We start from the raw sequence: 23,380 nt of genomic DNA, 5'->3' as shown, positions 1-23,380 counted from the left end.
TATCCTGTATGTGTCTATGTGTGACCATCCAGTCTTTGCGATATGAATTCCAGTCTGCCATGTCACGATATTGTGTTGATTTATGGCATTATTGGTGTAAAAATAAAAAAGAAATCATATAGTACATGACAAATATGGAAATCATATAGAACATGAAAATCTCTTTCTAACAAAGCTAGAACCAGACCTGTACCTCACATGGATCCAGAGATGTCCCCATTCATTGCTCTGCTAGATTTATAACAAGCTGACAGCTCAGAAGACATGTCCTCACGGGCTATCCTTTCTCCTTTCTGCTGTAGCTCTCCCTGTCACAGCTCAGAGGGTCCTTTCTGCTACAGCTCTCTCCCTGTGACTATCACAGATTCTAACATTAAATATGGCTGGTGACAGATGAATAATGGAAATGAGCATGTGCGGCCACCCCAGTAGGTGAAAATGTGCATTATTATACAGATTAAACAGCATGGGACACCATTACAATGCAAGAATGTCTCACAATGTTCCAGTTCTGGAACATTTTTGTAACAGAGTAGTTTTCCAAGCTGAAATATAGTAAAGTAATAATAATATTCTTTATATCGGGCATGCTCAGCCAGCGGCCCTCCAGCTGTAGTAAAACTACAACTCCCACAATGCCCTTCTGTAGGCTGATAGCTGTAGGCTGTTCGGGTATGCTGGGAGTTGTAGTTTTGCAACAGCTGGAGGGCCGCTTGTTGAGCATGCCTGCTTTATATAGTGCCAAAATATTGTGCAGTGCTTTAGAATCAGAGGAGGAGGGAGTGAAAAGTGTCAAAGATTTATATTTTTTTGGATGATTGAATAGTCAAGAGATGAGAGAGGTGAAGTAAGTTCATTTGGTGAGGGGGAGGACAGAGTTATACGTCCTTAGTATAAACTTATAATGGAGGAAGTCTTCTGGAGATTTTCTCTATAGGCATTAAGCACTCCTTGAGCATTGATGAAGAAAGAGACTTTGAAGAATATGCAGGGTTTACTTTTATCTATGTTGGGAGGTTCTGAGTGTAGAGGGTACTAGGTGCTACTTCATCCAGGGTGCTTCTGAGGGCACCATTGTAGTGTTTTGCAGCAAGATCAGGACAAGAGAGGGAAGGGATTCAGGACAATGATGACTGTTGAAGTCTGTACATTTCTTAGTATCATTGTCATGTAGATTTCTGAATGTGCGATCATTAGAGAAGGTAGTGGTCAGAGAGTAGAAGAGGAGAGTTAGTGAAGTCACATTTAACGCTAGCACAACCCCTTTAAATTAATTCAAGCTATAGTAAGGTTGAGCATATCAGTATATAACTATACAAGAATTGACATATTGTCTTCTTCTACTATGTAGGAACATTAGATTGACAATGATTTGAAGTGCTGTAGATGGCTAAAAGTATAGTTATAGGAGATGCAGAGGTAGCAGTTGCACACTTGTCCTGGTGCCTCTACCATATGTCCCTCTACCATATGAAAAGACACTATTATTAATACTCATGCGCACAAGAGAAGTTTTCATCCATTTCTGATCTGTATTTTTTTGCCGATCGCACCGGTCCCATTCATTTGCATGGGTCCACACAAAAATGGACAGCAAACATATCATCCGTGTGCTGTCCGCTTCCCACCAATTATAAAACATGTCCTATTATTGTTCCTTTTTTTACTAAGAAAAGTGCAATTTGCACATGGGAGGTATACTTATTTTGCAGATCTGACATTTGTCAGACTGCAAAATGGATATGGTCCTGTGTAGGAAGCAGCTCAAATGCCTAGTTGTGCTGTGAACAAATCTTCTGGCATTTGTGGTTAAAAACTCCAAATCTTTATTTAAAGTGCATAAAAACATCATCACTCAATACAAGTAACATAGTAACATAGTATATAAGGCCGAAAAAAGACATTTGTCCATCTCACTGCTCTTGCCGTAAAGAATCCTCTTCTATGTTTGTGTACAAAGCTTCTTTCCTCCAGACGCAGAGGATGTCCCCTCGTCACAGTCACAGTCCTGGGGATAAATAGATGATGGGAGAGATCTCTGTACTGTCCCCTGATATATTTATACATAGTAATTAGATCTCCCCTTAGTTGTCTTTTTTCTAAAGTGAATAACCATAATGTTGATAATCTTTCAGGGTATTGTAGTTGCCCCATTCCAGTTATTACTTTAGTTGCCCTACTCTGAACCCTCTCCAGCTCTGCTATGTCTGCCTTGTTCACAGGAGCTCAGAACTGTACACAGTACTCCATGTGTGGTCTGACTAGTGATTTGTAAAGTGGTAGGACTATGTATTCATCACGGGCATCTATGCCCCTTTTGATGCAACCCATTATCTTATTGGCCTTGGAAGCATCTCTTAGAAAACCTTCAGACAGTTTACCCTCAACAAATGTTAAACTTACCGGCCTATAGTTTCAGGGGTCTGTTTTTGCACCTTTTTTGTATATTGGCACCACATTTGCTATGCGCCAATCCTGTGGAACACTCCCTGTCAGTATAGAGTCTGTAAATATCAGAAATAAGGGTCTGGCTATGACATTACTTAATTCTCTTAGGATATGGGGGTGTATGCCATCTGGTCCTGGCGATTTGTTTACTGTTTAACTTCTTCCTGGGTCAGACAGGGCACTTTTAATGGGGAATTTGCTTTTACATTCTGCATTTTATCTGACAGTTTATTTTCCTCAGTGGAGATAAAATTATTTAATAGCTTTGCTTTCTCCTCGTCGCTCTCTGCAACTTCCCCCTCATTGCTCTGTGGAGGGCCGACACCTTCAGATTTATACTTTTTACCATTTATATAATTGAAGAACATTTTAGGGTTAGTTTTGCTCTCTTTGGCAATAAATCTCTCGGTCTCTAGTTTGGCTGCTTTTATTAGTTTTTTACATATTATATTTTTTTCCTTATAGTTTTTCAGTGCTTCCTTGCTACCCTTCTGTTTTAGTGATTTAAATGCTTTATTTTTGTCATTTATTGCTTTCTATTTATCCACGTTGGTTTCTTCTTGTTCCTTAACCCTTTATTCCTATAAGGTATGTACACAATTAGATTTTAGGATGCTTTTAAAACTATCCCATTTTGTGGCAGTATTTTTATTTTTGAGGACTTTGTCCTAGTTAGTTACGCCTATGGCCTCTCTTAGTTGGCTAAATTTAGCTTTTTTGAAGTTTGTTATTTTTGTTCCTCCCTGTAGAAACGCTCGTTTGAAGGATAATTGGAAGGTTATTACTTTATGGTCACTATTCCCCAGGTGTCCCAAACCTGCACATCTGTTGTTCTGTCAGGTCTATTGGTTAATACTAAGTCCAGTATGGCCGTCCCTCTTGCCGGGTTCTGAACCAGTTGGGAAAGGTAATTGTATTTGGTTATTACCAAGAACCTGTTTCCTTTATGAGATGTACAGCTTTCAGTTTCCCAGTCTATATCTGGGTAGTTGAAGTCCCCCATAATAACCACCTCATTATGATTTGCCGCCTTGTCTATCTCGTTTGGTAGTAGATTTTCTGTGGACTCTGGTATATTAGGTGGTTTATAATAAACTCCTATTAGTAATTTATTATTATTTTTGCCTCCATGTATTTCTACCCACAGTGACTCCACATGTTCATGTCTCTCACTTATATCTTATCGGACTGTTGGCTTTAGACAGGACTTTACAATAAGGCAGACCCCTCCCCCTCTAAGGTTTTGACAATCTGTTCTAAACAGACTGTAACCCTGTACATTAACTGCCCAGTCATAGCTATCATCCAGCCTTGTCTCATTTATTCCTACTATGTCATAGTCCTCCTCACACATCACTAATTCCAGTTCCCCAGTTTAATTAGTAAGGCTTCTGGCATTACATACAATACAGGTTGAGGTATATTTTTTACCCTACACCTTTCCTTCTGAACTGTTCTAGTCCCTCCTTCCATTCCTCCCCCAGTCCCACTACCGTGCCCCCGCTCTATATCTGCACTATCCTCCCATCCTATAGCGTAATTACCCTCCACCCCAGTCCCCAGTTTAAACACTCCTCCAACCTTCTAGCCATCTTCTCCCCCAACACAGCTGCCCCTTCCCCATTGAGGTGCAGCTCATCCCTACGAATGAGCCTGTATGTGACAGAGAAGTCAGCCCAGTTCTCCAGGAACCCAAACCCCTCCTTTCTACACCAGTTCTTGAGCCACTTGTTAACCTCACTAATCTCAAACTGCCATTTTTGTGTGGCTCGTGGTATAGGCAGTATTTCGGAAAACACTACCTTTGAGGTCCTAGCCCTAATCTTTTGACCTAAATCCCTAAAATCATTTTTAAGGACTCTCCACCTTCCTCTAACTTTGTCATTGGTTTTGATATTGTCCATGATCGCTGGATCTTCTCCAGCCCCTCCCAGTAATCTGTCTGCATTTATTTATTTATTTTTTGTATTGCATGATGTTTTTATGGGCTTGAAAAAAAAATTGGGAATTTTTAACCACAAGTGATGGAAGATTTGTCCAGGTTTCACAGCACAAAGGGTGGACTGAACTGACATAGCCAAGCCTGGATGGATGGAGATCCAAGAGGTGTGGTACTGCTGCAAAAGGATGAGCGAATACACGTCTATTTTTTTATTTTATTTTACTGGAAGACCTTGTTGAAGATATTGCATTGGGCCCATGAAGTGTGAAATGACTCCCCTTTATCACAGCTTTTGCAGTGACATGACAAGTGAACAGATACATCCAACAAGAAATATACAGAAAGGATAGAAGCATCTTAATGCTGAAACATATCCAGAGCTACATGTATAGGGTAAAAACTTTTGAACCACAAGAGATATTGCTAGATATAAAAAATAAATTTGTGGCGAATTATGTTAAAAAACTGCAATTTCCGGGCTGCAGAGAGCCTTTATAGTGGTGTAGAACATATGGGAGTCTGCTTTGGTAGTGAAATAATACTGTGACTCCGTATGACATGCACTTAGAATCACTGCACACTTCACTTATTTGGGTAGTTACGGCGCAAAAACTGAACAAATAACTCACAAATGAACTCAGCCTTACGTGTCAATGTTAGCGCCAAGAAGAAGAGCACTCCTTTTACACCGTTATCAGCTGATTCCACATAGATGTCTACAGAGCCTGTTCTATTAAGCACTTATACAAGTAGAGCACCCAGACAGAGGGGAGAGGGTGTCCGCAGTAAGTTTGTGTTGACGTCACTGATTATTTTCCCCATACTCAGATCCGTCAGAACAATAACCCCAAAAAAATGGATCCTATCTGTGGAGCATCGGCCTTTACTCGGTAAGCATTTGGTCAGTAATCCATCAGTATTGCTAATGCCAAAAAAACAGGAGTTGATCCAAAAGAGAGTTGACACGTGAATGGAATAGTTGCATCTCTTCTGTGTTTTGTACCCACTCCTGCTTTTGGCTACCAAATCACAAGCCAATTCTTTTTTTTTTTTCTTGAGCGGTGCATAAAAAAACTATGTTTATTTAACAAACAGAATATTAACACACATAAAATACAACACAGAAGGGGCAAAACCACAAGATTTAAAAGACAAACTGAAAAAACTAAGTGCTTCATCAACAAGAATGGATTGACGACCAGTGTCGGGGTGACCACGATGCTAATGCATATGGATCAAGAAATGTATGGGATTATGGCTGATAACTGGAAGACAGTCCAGCAAACAAGCCGACTCCAGCTAATTCTGTGACGAGCTAGGTTGCTGATAAGTGGATTCTAAAGTGTCTAAAGAAATGCAAGGAAATACATTAGAATAAATTGTCCACATCCTCCAACGTGACCTTGTCCTTTGATTTATGAATATAATTCCATAAAGTCTTGAAGTCCTCTACGTAAATGGCATAAGAAATGTACATGTGAGGTTCGACAGGCACAGAGAAAACAAGCTGTGTGGCCAAAACTGATCCAGACATGTCATACTGGTCCACATCGCTGCTAGCTAAGTAAGGTCCTGAAAACTGATCACCAGCTTACCCAAACAAAAGTCAAACTTTCTTTGGAACCACGTCCCTACGATAGCCGTGAGCGCCTCAGAGCCCTTATACAGGAAGAGTGGGAGGCAAGTAAATGTCTTTGGTAACACTTCCAATAGATCGTCCTCTGTGTACGTCCCGCAGAACCAACTTGTCCACACAATCCAGTCCTCTGTGCTTGCCTTCGTGAGTGGAGGCTTGGGTGAAATCTGTATGAGCATAGCCAGTGCTCTGTCCTTTCCATTGAGTCCAGGTAAACAGAAAAATGTGGCTGTTAGGTTCAGCTCTGAGCCCACTTCAATGCCAAGACCCTTCTGCTTCTCGACAGCTATGTGGACAGAGAGGTACTTGGAATACTCTCTCAGTCTGGTGTATGAGAAATTATACATCGGTGTCACGCTGTACAGAGTCCATTGTTTTTGAAGAAGCAAAGCAGCCTGTGCCGGATCAAGAGTTTCTTCCAAGGGAGTGCACTGCGGGATTTTTCTTTTTGACATGCTTTGCAATTCAGACCGTCGACGCGCAGAGGTCAAGCTTCCGGGAGGATACCTCGAGTCGTGAAAATGACTGCTTCTTCGTGCTGATGACATACCTCTGGCGGTTAAAACCCCATTGGTTGGTGTTTGCATATCCTTGCGATAAATGATGTTCCCGTTTACTGACTGTAAACAGATATATTAACAGACAAACATATCAAACTCTGACGCCATCTTTCTAGGTGCCACACCCAGTCCCCTGACCAGCCAGATTTACCAGCATATGTTCCAGGACATAAAGCAGTGGAATGACATCGTTCATCCTGTAGTCCTGGTGACTGACAAATAAATTGGCCTCCTCAAAGGGCCTGAGCAAACGGCAGGTGTCACGCATGAGCTGCCACTGGCTGACATCAAAGTTACACAGGGGACTACTCCTGTCCACTTGGATCATCAAGAAATTGTTAATGGCCTTTCTCTGTTCGTACATTCGGTACAACATATGGAGGGTGGAATTCCAATGGTTGGAAACGTTGCATATCAGCCTATATTGGGGTAAGCCTTTCTGCCGCTGCAGCTCAAGGAGGGTGTGCTTTGCGGTGTACAAGTGGCTGAAGTGCATGCAAAGTTTCTTGCAGACGGGTGAAAGACTTCAGGAACCGCTTGACAACCAGATTAAACACGTGTGCCAAGCAGGGCCCATGGCTGAGCCCTCCTCAACGCATTGCTGACACCATGTTCTTCCCGTTGTCCGTCACCATGGTTACGATTTTGAGTTGTCACGGAGAAAGCCAGGTTGCTATTTCTTAATGAAGGACACAGAGCAGTTCCTCTTCTGTGTGACTCCATTCGCCCAGGCGAACCAGGAGCAGAACAGCGTGAGAGTGATGAGAGGTGTCGCACATGGCTTGCATACACTACATTCCTCCATAATTTTTGGATCTCTAAATGAAAATAATGTATTTGGTGTAAATCTCGAGAGGGGCATATTTGGAGATATTGACTTCACAAGAGATACAGAGCAGCGGAGTTTACTTTAAAATTTAAAATTTCAACACTGTGTAATTCATCCCATAAAGCAAAGGGAGGTGTACAGTCACCTATCAATTTTCCCCCAAAAAAGCCCATTTCACATAACACATTTCACCACGTAATTCGGCTTATACCGCAAAAAGGAGGTGTACATTCATCCACACATTTTCCGAAAAAAAGCCAGTGTCACATAAATAATTTCACCACTAAGTAAGTCGGTCCATACCGCAAGAGAAGGTGTACATTCACCCATACATTTTCCCCAAAAAATCCAGTGTCACATAAAGAATTTCACCACTAAGTAAGTCGGTCCATACCGCAAGAGAAGGTGTACATTCACCCATACATTTTCCAGGAAAAAAAGCCAGTGTCACATAAAGAATTTTGCCACTAAGTATGTCTGTCCATACCGCAAAAGGAGGTATACATTTACCCATACATTTTCTGGAAAAAAAAGCCATTGTCACATAAAGAATTTCACCACTAAGTACTTCAGTCCATACCGCAAAAGGAGGTGTACATTCACCCATACATTTTCCAATAAAAAGTCAGTGTCACATAAAGAATTTCACCACTAAGTAAGTCGGTCCATACTGCAAAAGGAGTTGCACATTCATCCATACATTTTTCCCCAAAAAAGCCAGTGTCACATAAAAAATGTCACCACAAAAAGGGCTTTACCACATATAACTGCACCGCTGAATGGCTTTAGAGTAAAGCACTGCACCGCAAAAGGGTAATTAGGCCCTAGTTTTTTTTACACTTTTTCAGAACACAACAGGCTTTTCAACAGATAAATGCAATGCAGGATGGCGAATATATATTTTTATTTTGCCAGTAATACATGGCAAACTGCACTGCTGAACAGCAATTACGACCAAAGTGCAACGATGAACGGCAAATATATTTTTATTTTGCCACTAATACACAGCAAATTGGGCTGTAAAATATCTCACTGCACTGCTTGAGCGGCAAAGATATTTTTCCTTTTTCCTCAAAAAAGGGCTTTAAAACAGATAACTGCACCGCTTGAGCGGCAAAGATATTTTTCATTTTTCCACTAATACACGCAAGAAAGGGCTTTAAAACAGATAACTGCACCGCTGAGCGGCAACCATATTTTTCCTTTTTCCATTAATACACCCAAAAAAGGGCTTTAAAACATATAACTGCACCGTTGAGTGGCAAATATATTTTTTCTTTTTCCACTAATACACGAAAAAGGGCTTTAGAACAGATAACTGCACCACTGAGGGGCAAATATATTTCACTTTTTGCCACTAATACGCGACAAAAAGGGCTGTCATTTTTGCACTTCACCACACAACGGCAAATAAGTCCCTTTTTCCCACTAATACAAGCTAAAAAATGCTTTAGAACATATAACTGCACCGCACTAGGGCAAATAAAGCATATAAATAAAACCCCTGTTAATGCCTGTATCAAACAGCACTTGCACCCTAATAAGAACAGTTTGCTGAAATTACAGCAATACTTAGTGCTCCAATTAGTAATATACAGTAAAACCTGCCAAAATGTGAAGTTGCACGTATTGCGCCAAAATATGTGCATCATTAATTACCGATTTGCATAATCGTGAATATATTGGAGCACTCTATCTGCATATAAAGTTATTGTAATGTTCTGCCGTCTCCAGTTTCAGGAAACTTCTAGCAGCTTGAAAAATGTAGCAAAAGTGACACACGTCTGTATTGTGCGCGCAATGTGCGCATATTACATTGCCGATTTTCGCAATCAAGAAAATAATGGTGAATTCTCGAATTTGGGAATTTATGACGACTATTCGCCCAAATATTCACGAAATGTTGCAAATTCGAATATTGCCCCTGCCGCTCATCACTATTATACGATAGGGTGGATTTCAAGATGGCGGCCATGTTCTGGACATAGCCTAAAAGATAGGTCCCCTTACTCATTACTTGCTGGGGTATTCAGATATTTCATTTTCCCTTTCGTTTCTGAAACAATAGGTTGTCCTGAGACTTTTGATTCACCCTGTATAATTCACACTGACATCAAGTTGTTTTTCTGGATGAATGCTCTGTGGCTATGGTTCGGTTCTGTGGTACAGTCAGTTGATCTGCGCATGCACAACATGTATCAAAATGAGAACATTCAAAATCATTCAAGTTTGGGAACCTTGAAGGAGAAGAATTAGCATTACAATGCATTATCCAGCTCTGTCACATTGATAGCTGCCACTGTCAGACAACAATATCAAAAAACTTTCAGCTGTCCTTGGATCACAGAACCCTTGCAGATTTTAAATGAAGATTTTAACATGGCTGTTCGTTATTCAATCAGAGCCATTTCAGACAGTCTTCCACATCCCTAAGGATTTGTTTCTCCTGCTTTCTAAACCTTTCTGTAATTATTGGTGAGGTTAAGTGATCTCAGCTTAAAAAAGCATAATACATATACCGATTCCCACACTGCTGTGCTGCTCACAAAGATAATATACACGCCGCCAGGATGGCAGCCAGAAAACATGTGCTGCATGCTGTACAAAGGTATTGTACGGTCCTTTTCTGTCTTTTGAGATAAGACTGACAGGGATGGGGAGTGAAATGTATTTTTAATGTTCTTTTCTTCCCTGATCTGAATATAGTACATACTCTAAATTTGAGACTCGAACTGTCCATTCTGACTGAGTCCTTGAGATCCCCTTGATTTGATTTTTATGGCCAGTTGCCCCTTTGTAGCAGTACACATTAAATTTTACAGAAACAATCCAAATTTTATTACAGTAAATTGAAGAGATTCACTTGAAAGTTAATAAATCAGCAGTAATTATGCAACTTCATTTTGTAAAATGTAACTTCTAAAACTCCAAGCTTTTTATGACATTGAAAAAATGATGGGCTCTCAACCAGGGTATTAATATAATTATAGCAAAATAAGATGGAACTCCCACCACCTAGTGTAAGAAAATGAAAACAGCAGCAAAAGTAGCGAAAATTAAAGGTATGTATATAAGCATCATCCATCAGAAAAAGCCATCATATTGTTATTCCTACAAAAGGTTCTTGCCATTGACTCCCCCTAACCTCTAGGCCCCATAGCTGCTATGGCTATAGTTACACCCTTGCCTCAACCCCTAGCCTAGTGATTGAACTGACTGAATCAGAGCCAGGTAAAGTGTCATTTACACAGTTTGTTGCATAAAGATAAAAATAATGATAATAAATAATAAAGATAAAAATGAAATAAAGTCCATAAAGTATTATAAGGGTCCTTTGGAATTGATGGATAACCCGAGATCCGCCAGCTGCCTGACTCACTGCATCCAGTCACACAGCAGTCAAAGGATGGCACACTTTGTACTGCCATTCCAAAAAAGCCTACAGAAGATCCACAGAGCCAATGTTACCATTAGCAAATCCAAAGCTATTCAATAAGTTCATCACAACTTGCCCTTAACTTACACCTGATTCCCAAGCTGCTACAAAATGGGTGAACTAGTATAAAAATGTTGTAGCACTTTAGTAATTATGTGTTTTATCTGCTGATAGTAATACTCATTGCTATAAATATCAAGTGGCTCATTATGGATAGAAATCTAAGCCTGGTGTGTGACAGTTTATTGTTGGCCTTTTCCTCCGAGAACAGTGGATTCGGCTGACAGTTTTATGTGTATGGGGAGCTCCTGAGATAACATTACTGAATAGCTCAGAGCAAGGTAACATGGTGTGGCTGCCAGGGGCGGATTGGCCATAGACCCTACAGGGAGATTTCCTGATAGACCGAATCCCAGGGGGCCACCTAAGCCTTCCTCATCGCTGCCAGCCAGGTAAATAATGATCTGCACCTCCCAGAGTTAATTAACACTGGGGGCATCAAGTACTTATATATGTACCTGGCCGGCGACTATAGGTGCCCTACTGATTTCCTGAATTCAGCAGTTTTGCCATTCTGATGCAACTGGAGTAGGAGGACAGAATGTGGCCGGTGGGGATCTGATGCTGGGGAAGTTCATTCTGTCGCACTGAGATATTTGGCTCTGCTGGGGCGGTATTTTGTGCCACAATATGGCAATGCTGGCCCACCTACTTCTGTTGGCCCTTCCTTGTGTCAATTTGGACCTGCCTCCAACATGGGGCCGCATTTAGTTTTTTTTCCAGGACCATTTTAAGTTTTTAGTCTGCCAATGGTTGCTGCAAATGTGAAAAACACTGCTCCCAATCTGTAAGACTATGTGCAAAAGCCATATATTGTATGCGCAAAGCTTTATAAAGAGTGACCTTGACAGTGAAATCATGTTGTTGTTGTTGTAGTTGACCTATAATGTGGTCCGAGTTCCACCAAGGTTTTGACATGCTGAACTTTATTGCTGTCGAAAATGACAGAAACCTAGACGGAACTCCCAACTGAGTCTCTTAAATCTTATTCAGTGTGACTCCAGTTACGTATTACTGTGCTGCTGGATCTAGACTCAATGTCAATAATCAATCAACATACCATTCTCATCCCCAACACTCTCTTGCTCTCTCTCATATTGAGGAGAGACAACCACTAATTGGAAACTCTCATTAATTCTAATTGTCATATAATTTTCACAGAATTGCAAAGCAGATATATAAATACTGCAATATGTCCAGACTCCAGACGCATTTCGAAACTATTATAAGTTTCTTCCTCAATGGTTAAAACACTATTGTAGGCTTGTAACAATGAAGATACAGTCGCCTGGTATGCAGCCACAGCCTTGGTGCCTTCTGAAGAGGTGCCCAACTTCTCAAGAGGGAATACAGGTGCAATTAGTTGGCTGCTTGGCACAAAAAGGAGAATTGCCACTTCCATCTGGAGTGAACGCTTCTTTATTGAAGATTATAAATGTAAAACAACGCGTTTCAGGGATATTATACTTCCCCTTCATCAGGTTACAAATCTAATAAGGTTAGATTTCATTCTGGCGCATGGAGAGCTGGAGGAGGAAGGTAATTTATGATGAGGCCTGTGCCTCGTCATAAATTATATGCCTCCTTCAACAAAGCAGGCCCTATCAAGATTGCGTAGCAGATGCCGGCCTTGATAAATCAGGGCAATAATACCAGAATGCTCATTATTGTACCCTTAGCCTTAGAGAATATTCCATTATATATTTGTTACATTACAAAATCCTAAAACAATTGTGTTTTTGCATTGATCTCTGTGGAAATTAAATGCCGCCATCAATGATGAAAAAGAGCACTAGAATAATAATAAGAATAATAACACTATGATTTCCATAAGAGGTAACAATTCTCCTTTAGAGAACATTTACCATATGTGTATTCTTAACGTGACTCTTTTTTTAATTCTGCACATAACGTGAAAAATGGGAAGGTATTTTACCTACAATAAGCATAAAGTTATAGGCAAGCCAGTTATGTGATGGTTTATAGTATTAATAAAATTGAAAAGACAGGTGGGAAATATGCCATAAAATTTGGTTTATATGCTAGCAAAGAATTTAAAATTCTCTCTGCTGGTCACGGCTTTAGTGTTAATTCTTTGTCTTATTTCATTTTGCAGGTTAACAGGCTTTCATCTTCCAGCTCCGATCGTGAGTAGTGGAAACCGCCTAATGCTGTGGCTGGTGTCGGACTACGCAGTCAGTGCTCAAGGGTTCCGCTCTACCTATGAAGGTCAGAATCATGAGAAATGTTTCAAGAAAACATTATATTAATAATATGTATAATTTATGCTTGTTATATAGATATTCACTACCTTCATATTGCTTTATTTTTCTGGTGTTGTCTTTTTTTTTTATAAAATCACTCTGTTCCTTCTTCTTCTATGGTATGTCCATCTTTATAACCATTTTCACTGCTACAACCATTTTTACAACCATAGCTCCTATGCACAAGTATCCATGATTACAGACTACAATCAATCTACAATCTATTATTGTCTGAAAGGCTAGGTTCACATCTTCAGCATGGTTATTTTTTTTCTGTTCCAGATCCATAATATGACAGACCTTAATGGAAGTACTAGATCCATGATATTATAGACTAAATGGACCCCAGTTGACTACAGTGGGATCCGTTAGGTTTCTATTATGTTGTCTACCATACTGCAAACAAAGTAGCACAGAATACTGGTGTATTTTATGAGACATTTTTTCTGGAGGCTGCTAATGGGACCTTCTCACGAGGGGCCGACTGGGAACTTAAAGTGGCCCTGGAAAAAATACTAAAAGTGGCCCGTTTTGTAGTCGGGTCCAGCCAGGGCCAGCAATACCATATTGTGGCACATTAGCAGCACAAAATACTTTTACTCGCCGGCCGTGAATAGGGCTCAGGCGGCCAGGAAATTTCCCTGTAAGGTTTATAGTCAATCCGCCCCTGCTTCTCAAAGATGTGAACCTAGTCAAAGGCCCCATGCTCACAACTGTATATTGTTTGGACATCCAATCCGCATTTGTTGCAGATTGGATGCAGACCAATTCACTTTAATAGGGCCACAGAAAATTGCAGGCTGCACACTGTATGCCGTTCACATCTGTATGTCCATTCTGCCACCCACAAAAACTACAGAACAGGTCTTGTTCTTGTCCATTTTATGGACAAGGATTGAACATTTCTACAGAAGTGAGAAAACAAAAGGTGGCAGTATGTGTTTTGCTATTCGCGGACTGAAAAACACATATGGTTGTGTGCATGAGGCCTAAGAGGGAAGAAGATGTACTCTCATCTCCGGGCTGTTGGAATGAATCAGTCTCCAAGCTGCTGCTAGCATTTTGTAATATCAACAGATTTCTGCATGCTTTCCTGTAGATTTTCTTGGCACACAGTGTGGGCCAGACCATTCTTTCACTTTATCTGTGGTTGCTTTTCCTGACACTCGCTGTTATTGCCATGGTAAACATCACTGACTGATCAATTAAGTATCAGGCTGGGTTAACATCACCTTTATGATGTACATTTCGAAAAGCTCCTGATGTACACAATAATCGTGTCCATAGGTTTACATTAGCCAGATGGAAGCTAAAAGAGTGTCCTTTTAGCCTCAGCCTGGCCATTATACCTCAATATACCACATGAAAAGGGTGCCAACAATATACATATACCTATATGGAAACCTATAGGTGCCACTGTATATCATTTGTCACAGGCATTACTTTAACCCCTTCAGGACAGGACAATTTATTTATTTATTTATTTATTTTCAATTTTCATTTTTTTTTACTCCCTGTCTTCCCGGAACCATATTATTATAATTTTTTCCATTCACATAGTTGGATGAGGGCTTGTTTTTTGTGGGACATGTTGTGATTTCTAATAGCACCATTTAATGTTGCATACAATGTAGTGGAAATCTGGCAAAAAAAATCCAAATAGAGTGGATATGGAAAAAAATAATAATTTTACCATAATTTTTATGGTGTTCCCTATGCAGTAAAACTGACATATTAATTTCATTCTGCAGGTCATTATGATTACCGCAATACCACAGTTGTACAGTTTTTCCTATCTTTAAAGAGGTTTTACGAGATTTTGATAATTATGACCTCTCCTCTGGATAGGTGATCAGTATCGGATCTGTGGAGGTCCAATAGCAGGGACCCCATGCGATCAGCTGTTTAAGAAGGCATTGGTGCTTCTGTGAATACCACGGCCTTCTCACAGCTTCACAAGCACAGTGCCATACATTGTATAGCGGCTGTGCTTGGTATCTCGCTCAGACCTATTCACTTCAATGAAGCTGAGCACAATACCAAGCACAGCAGCTATGCAATGTACTGCACTGTGCTGGGTAAACTGCGAGAAGGCTGCAGCGCTCACAGGAGCTAATGTTTTCTCAAACAGCTGATTGGTGGGGGTCCCAGGTGTGATCTGTAGTTTTGATTGATACAATTTTGCAGTGTAAAAAATATATATTTCCATCACTAGCTAACATTAAAAACCAGTTCTTTATTTGAGTGTGCAAAAAGTACAAACAGATTAAAATGTAACGATTCGGACAACACTTGTTCTTTGTCAAAAACGTTATTGTCCGAAACGCGTCAAACTTTTTATCTGTATGTATTTTTTGCACACTCGAATAAAGAACCGGTTTCTAATGTTGGCTAGTGCTGGAACTTTTTTTTCAAGTGGAAGGTCCGTTCCTCTGTGTCGCACTAACCAAATAAGCAAATACGAGATCCTTCAGCAGCTAAGCTGGTAAAGGTTAACAACTATGTGTTTGTTGTAATTTTGCAGTGTGTATGACTTTTTAATTACTTTTATTAAATGTATTTTTTTGTGAAGTGAAGCAAACAAAAACCAGCAAATCGGCCATTTAGATTTATTTATTTTTCATTACGTTGTTCACCATACAGGATAAATATTTTTATATTTTAATAATATAAGTATTTTGGGATACAGTGATGATAATTATGTTTTTTTATGATTTATTTTTATTTTTAAAATGGGAAAGGGTGGGAATTTTTATTTTGTACTGTACTTTTTTTGAAAACTTTTTTCACACTTATATTAAGTTCCTCTAGTGGACTTTAACATTTGATTGTCTGTCGGTTTCTCTCATGGACTACACTGATTTAACATTGCAGCCTATAAGAGATTCACTGTGTTCCTGTGTTGCCGAATCAGACTACCGGAGTTAAAGGCAACCTGTCAGGTTGAACATGGAATCTGAGCCGCAGGCAGTATATAATGGAGCAGGAGGAGCTGAGCAGATTTATATATAGTTTTATGGGAAATTATTCAGTAAACCTTGTATTTCATATATATTCCTGTTCATTCTGGATATTGAAGTCAAGAAGACGGTCCTATCAGTGACTGACGGCTCTCTCTGTATACTCAGTCATAGAGGGAAGGCTGCCAATCACTGATAGGACCTCCTCCTTCACTTTAAAGCTTATAGTTCTACTGAATGTTTCCCATAAAACTATACATCAATCTGTTCAGCTGCTCCTGCTTTATAACATTCTGCTGGCACATTACTCTGCATTTTCATGGTGGCAGGTTCCCTTTAAGTGCTGGAAATGTGAACCTACCATAAGGAATGTCAATATAAATGATTTCTCATTTTGCACCATACTGCAAGTTAATGCCACTTCCAAAAATATAATTTGGGCAACATATTGTGCATTGTAAACATTTAATTTTCTATAACTGACAAGAAGAAAATGTCATCTCTAGATAGAGCACTGTGGTATTACTCATTAGTTTTATGAGTTACATTTAAGGACAAGTAGCTATGTTTAGACTTTGGTTTAAGCAAGCCTCGCCGCCATTCAAAGTGATCATCCAATATTAGCAGAAGGAGCAGGTGTATCAGACATCTGGTGTACATTACAATGAATTATTGTTATTATTTTGAGTGAATTAATTGTGCTGCAAGCCATCTTTTCCTCGGTGCTGTTTTAATTACCATAGTCGCCTGTTGATAGAACACTACAGCTGTTATTAATATATGCAAGTTCCAGACATAGAACAAGACTTCTTAGCCGACTTGGTCAACTGTCCTTGCAAACTTCCAAGGCTATGTCTATATAATATAAGAGAATATTATAGATGGGTGCCACAGCACCTAGATGAACCTTCAATTAGCAAAATTTCACTTAGTCAAAGCCAGGAAGGTCAGTGAAGTGACACTATAGCATCTGTCTCTGAATAACCAAAGGTAGCGGCTTACTGCTGCCCTGTACCAAACCTTGCATGCCGCCATCAGAAATATCTTGTCCTTATTACTTTTAATATGCATCACAAATATCCTCTGTCAATCATGTGTGGAGGCAGGGCCGGCCTTTGGGGTGTGCGGGCTGTGCGGCCGCACAGGGCGCCATAGCAACAGGGGCGCTGGGCGGCTGACAGCTCGCAATGTAATATGCGGCAGGCGAGGCTGCACTTGTGTTCTCCCTCGGGGCGCCCCCTCCATCTCCCCCTCCCCTGTCTGACCTGATTCGTTCCTCCTCCCCTGTGTCTGACCTGCCTGCTGCCCCGCAGCTGCCAATAAGAAGAGACATGGGAGGAGGAGGGGAGGGGCTGAGGCCACTGCGCCACCAATGAAGATAACTGACCTGTAATACAAATACAGGAGGCGGGTGCCGGAATCAAATAGCCGGCACCCGACCTCTGTGACAGGGAGCTGCGATCAGCTGCGGTACCTGAGGGGTTAACTGCCGCTGATCGCAGCTCCCTGTCACAGAGGTCGGGTGCCGGCTATTTGATTCCGGCACCCGCCTCCTGTATTTGTATAAGAAACGTTGGTGGCACAGTGCGCCCCCCCCTCAACACCCCAGTATAAGAAACGTTGGTGGCACAGTGCGGCCCCCTCCCCCCCAACACCCCAGTATAAGAAACGTTGGTGGCACAGTGGGAAGTGCCAATGAGGGTTAAAAAATAATAAAAAAAATTAACTCACCTCCTCCAGTTGATCGGGTAGCTGCCGCCTGCCGGTCTCCTGTTTCACTTTCTTCAGGACCTGTGGTGACGTCACTGAGCTCATCACATGGCCCATTACCATGGTGATGGATCATGTGATGGATCATGTGATGCATCATGTGATGAGCACAGTGATGTCACCAAAGGTCCTTTGACAGGTTCTGAAGAAAGAACAGGAGACGATCAATTGGAGGAGGTGAGTTAATTATTTTTTTATTTTTTAACCCTCATTGGCACTGCCCACTGCACCACCAATGTTTATTATATGGGGGGTGCACTGCGCCACCAATGTTTATTATACTGGGGTGTTGGGGGGGCACACTGAACCACCAATGTTTATTATATTGGGGGGCGCACTGCGCTCATGCTTGTTATATTGGGGGGGGCGCACTGCGCTCATGTTTGTTATATTGGGGGGCGCACTGCGCTCATGTTTGCTATATTGGGGGGGCGCACTGCGCCAATGTTTATTATATTGGGGGGGGCGCACTGCGCCACCAATGTTTATTATACTGGGGTGTTGGGGGGGCGCACTGCGCCACCAATGTTTATCATACTGGGGTGTTGGGAGGGGCGCACTGCGCCACCAATGTTTATTATATTGGGGGGGGCGCACTGCGCACAACGACGGGTTAGGGAAATTTCACAGCAGAGTGCGCATGCGCTGGGAGCCTCACCAGCGGTTAGGGTAGGGAAAAAAGCACTGGCCCGTACGTAATTTTTCCCTTCCCTAACCGCTGGTGAGGCTCCCGGTGCATGCGCAGTGTCGGCCGGTGTCCAGCTGAGAACATCCATCCGATCACTGCGCCTGCGCACTGGCCCATAGTTTTTCCCTACCCTAACCGCCGGCGAGGCTCCTGGCGCATGCGCACTCTGCTGTGAAATTTCCCTAACCTGTCGTTGTGCGCCTGCGTGGCGCTGCACACCTCCTCACGTCATGTCCGGTGCGACCGGAAGTGACGAGGGTAGGGAGATCTCACGAAGTAGGGAAGTATAACATTACACCGGCCTTTGGGGTGTGCGGGCTGGTAACTACTTGGTTGGATAGTCAGCCAGCCTATGCCATGATGCCAGCAACAAGCAGTGTTTTTTTTTTTTGGGGGGGGGGGGGGGCGCCACAAGGTTAGCTCGCACAGGGCGCCTGAACACCTAAGGCCGGCCCTGTGTGGAGGAGCTCTGAAAACGCTCAAGAACCCACTGATCCAAGTAGAAACCAACTGAACACAGCAACTTCTTATAGGATTAACCCATTGCTCTGCAATTTCAGCTTCACAGATTCCAATGCACACAGAAATATATCGAATCTTGTGCTAGATTAGCCTCATGTGCAGTAGATCATGTCTTCTGATATTTAGTTGTTTCACAAACTTGCAATGAAAACCAGATGATTTTTTTTTTATTATATACGTTATGCAGAACAAACAAGGCAGTAATTAATTTCATGTTCTACTGTATTTTAAATAGACTATTGCATAAAATCCAATTGATTATTGGTTATTCTGTCGTGAGGCTTTTTTGGGGGGAGCTTAATCAACAGAGCACCTTAATCCATATATCGCAGTAGGTGAGCCACCACATACCTATCTATATTGCATAAAATCCACCTTGTTTTTCTTTAACATATTCACTCCATATGCGATCACAATCCCCTCCCCCCCTCCTTCTTCCCTCCTGAAAGTAACGGTCGCAGAGCTGCATATGTGAATATTCCATAATAAAATGGCATTACTGAAATCATGTTTAACACAATCCTCCAGGTTGTCCCCTACTAAGGCTAATTCCCCTCATTCTATATCCGACAGTTATCTAATAATTAGTGTTGGTCAAGCACCAAAGTGCACTGGTGCTTGAGTAGAACACTTCCCAATGCTCGGGTGCTCTACAGAGCACCTCAGCACAATGGAAGTCAATGGGAGACCCGAGCATTAAACCAGGCACCCCCTGCTCTGAAAAGGGGAGGTGGTCAGGACTCTAGTTCGGTTTAGGAGTCCCTGCTCTGACTCCATATATAGCTACGTCCATATAGGAAGTCAGTGCTTGGGGGCATCCAGAGTATTTAAATCTAATTTAGCCTCTATTTCTGAATAGTTTCTGGCAGGATTCAAACTCACAACCTTCTACATTATAGCCAAAGATCTTAACCACTACACTATAGAGCTGCATGGCCAGTTTCTTAAAAAAAGGAGAGACTTCTGCTGTATAGGAATGCTTACTACTTAATACAGCAGAAGTCTCATATTATAATATTTTTTCTGTAACTGGTCATGGAGCTCTATAGTGTAGTGGTTAACATTCTTGGCTGTAATGTAGAAGGTTGTGTGCTCGAATCCCGCCAGAAACTTTTCAGAAATAGAAGCTAAATTAGATTTAAATACACTGGGTGTCCCCAAGCACTGACTCCATATATGGACATAGCTCTAGCTTGAGCACATCGGCCGAACACCACTAATAATCTATTCTTCTCACTGGTGGTTTAGTAATCTGTACGTTATGATCAATTTGCTTGTAATGTAATAGAAATGAGAAACAGATATAGACCGTTTTCTTGGTGAGCTTGTGATAGACTACAGTAATCTTAAGAGACAGAATTGTGTTGTGCTGGTAGAAAGTAGCAGTCTGAACCAATGATGAGACAGGAGGTGTGTCATAGACTCCCTGCGACCCCCTGTAGGTACTGTAGCTAAGCTGTAGTCACAAATCACACCTCTTCCCTAAGCAGTGACTGCTTCTCAAACTGTAGGTCTGAAGGTAGCTGGCAGTCTCTGAAATCTATTGTCGCCTATAATGTCTTCTACATAGCCTTGGTAATCTGTGATTTACATAGAACATTGAGCCGGTCTAACAAGACCAGAACTTCAATTATATATTTTTTTGTTTAGTAAGAAATATTTTGGTAGGATCTTATCTAATGCATTTTGACTAACAGAACGACTATGAAGGTTTTCTAGGGATGTTCATATTTTTCAATTAGCATGCCACTGACTCACAACGTTTTCAGGTCAAGCTGTACTGATTCATAAAATAGTTTTTCTTGCTCCGAGTAAAAGCTTTAAAGCTTGTATAAAATTGTAATATTGGTAGAAATAAAATAATGAAGATCAAGTAAAGTGTTTACAGGCATTGACTATGTGTTAAATCATCCATCCTTGTAAGAAGAGTAGAGAGCACAGTCTCAAATATGTATAAGAAAAGTTATGATTAAAGGTATTGCCTGGCTGTGGCTGATTATTATTATTATTATTATTATTATTATTATTATCATTATCACTGCTAGTGTTGAATGAATCAAAGTATCCAAAGTTGGTCTTCGATACGAATTTCAGGGAAAATTAGATTCACTGCAAAGCCAAATTTCCTTCTACTTGGTAGTAATGAATCAATTTTCCCTGAAATGGCAGTAAACAAGAAAATCATGTTCACCTCATCCATTTGAGTGTGAAAAAGTCATTGCAGCCATCTTCATTGAAGATCCAGTGAGAAATCTTGTACGTGGTGACGTATGACCGCTCCACGCACAGCGCAAGATTCCGCGTGGGTTCTTCAATCAAGATGACCATGGCGGCCTTTTTAAACTCAAATTGATAAGGTGGGTATTATTTTTATTAAATGGATTAACCCCTGAAAGCCCTCACTATTAATCTGAGATGTCGCAATCAGTGATCAATAGATATCAGAGGGGTTCAATGATGAAGGCAGCGCGATCGCCATTCCCTGCCATTGCACCTGCTACCTGCAAAGAAATGTGCTTTGTGACAAAGTAATTTGTCTCAAAGAAAATTTATTTGTGAAATTTGGAAAAGCAGCCAAATCGCTCAACACTAATTACTACTACTGTTATTATATATAAGTCATAAGGTGTAAAATAATGAAATAACATATGAGACATACTCTCTCTACTGGAAATGTGATTGCCGAGCCAATTGCTGCCTGGGGTTGGTGACCACTGTGCCATTTTCTTGTGAGGGGAACCAGGAGACTGAAACAAGTGGGGGGCCTGGGAACTACTGGAACAAGAGTAGTGGGGTATTGGTAAGGGGAATATGACTTATTTTATTATTTGACATCATTGTGACCCAAACCATTTTCACATCTTGAACATGTCATTTAGATGTTATGAGTAATATGATAAGTGGGGGTCTTTCAACTGGTAGCTCCAATGATATGAGCAAAACATCCATTCCACTTCTCCAAGTCATGTATTTTTAGGGGCATAATTAGAAATGGCTGACCGCCATAGCAAACATTTGAATGCCACCCTAAACATGAACATTATGACTTGAAATGGACACTGTTGTGTGCATGAGGTCTAAATCTGTAAAAGGGTACCTTTAATGTTGCCACTGTTCGAAGATGCAGCTGGTGAAGTTTCCCAGAGGACCACTGCAAACAGTTATTATTGCAAAAAAGTTTAATGTTGTTGAGTTAAATGTTGATTGACTACTAAATGATTATTAAAGCACGTATTTCTTTATGCACTGTGTATACCTAATAGCAATGAATGGGCAATATATGATTACCGTAACACTGGCAGAACCGATTAGGTTACCAGGGTGATGGCTTAAGCCCACCTCCTGGTTAGTGGAGTCTGAGCAGAGATGAGCTACTAACAAGACTTAAAAGTGCAGGCTCCTGCAGGCCAGGCTAAAGTCCAGAGAACCTTTTTCCCTGACACTATAGCTTCTAAACAAGCAAATTTATCATCAGGGTATCCCTAAAGAAAAGAGACCCGCCAACTTACAAGGTCTAGAACCATAGAGGTTGTGCAAAATAATGTCAGTAAAGTACTGCCCATTTATGGGAAAACACTTTATTATTGTGGAAATGGTTAGTTACTTCTGGCACCCACCAAACCATGGGAGTTTTGCACAAATGTCGTTATTTAGAAAGTTTACAAAGTGTCCTTGGAAGGAGAGCCAAGGACTTCTACTACTTCCCGTGCACAGCTGTTAGGAGTCTATACTTTGATATACTTTAGAACTGTGCCTTTTGTTGCTATATGTACTACTACTCCCATCATCAATTTAATAAGAAAATACTTTATTTATTGCGACCAGTGGCCTAACTCAATGGATTGACTCCATCATCCATATATCAGCCATGCATCCACACTCCTGCTTTGTACCCTTCCTATCACTAAACATCAAGAGCACCCCTACAAGACAAGTACTATCAAGAAGGAGAACCAGACAATCAAGCAGTGCCCATAAGGATGACAGGGTGCACCTTCTCTTCACTGCACAGCTTCATAGACCACCAGAGTAAGTATTACTACCCACTATCATAGTTATTACCACTCTTCCCATTGCCGCCTCTCCTACAGGTCGCTAAAATGCCAGATCAGGCAGCACTGTTGACAAGTCAATGTGCAATCATCTAACCATTATCTATAATACAATGGAGAAGATATTATTGTTATATGGTTGAAACAATGCTGCCAAATCCACCTGTCAACATCAATATAACATTGGAGGTATGCCTTATCTACCCACCAGCT

General features: G+C 41.1%; 1 protein-coding gene across 1 annotated transcript in view; it reads left to right on the top strand.

Moving 5' to 3' along the window:
- CSMD2 (CUB and Sushi multiple domains 2) overlaps positions 1-23,380 on the top strand; it is a 1,088,526-nt gene that overhangs the window by 273,877 nt on the left and 791,269 nt on the right. The window contains exon 3 of the mRNA XM_044285154.1: positions 13,028-13,140. Coding sequence (XP_044141089.1) covers positions 13,028-13,140 — 113 coding nt within the window. The remainder of the gene's footprint in view (positions 1-13,027; positions 13,141-23,380) is intronic.

The sequence above is a fragment of the Bufo gargarizans genome, chromosome 3 (assembly GCF_014858855.1).
Source record: "Bufo gargarizans isolate SCDJY-AF-19 chromosome 3, ASM1485885v1, whole genome shotgun sequence".
NCBI classification, from domain to species: Eukaryota; Metazoa; Chordata; class Amphibia; order Anura; family Bufonidae; genus Bufo; species Bufo gargarizans.
The sequence above is the reverse complement of the archived record's forward strand: the minus strand, read 5'-3'. Positions and strand labels throughout refer to the sequence as shown.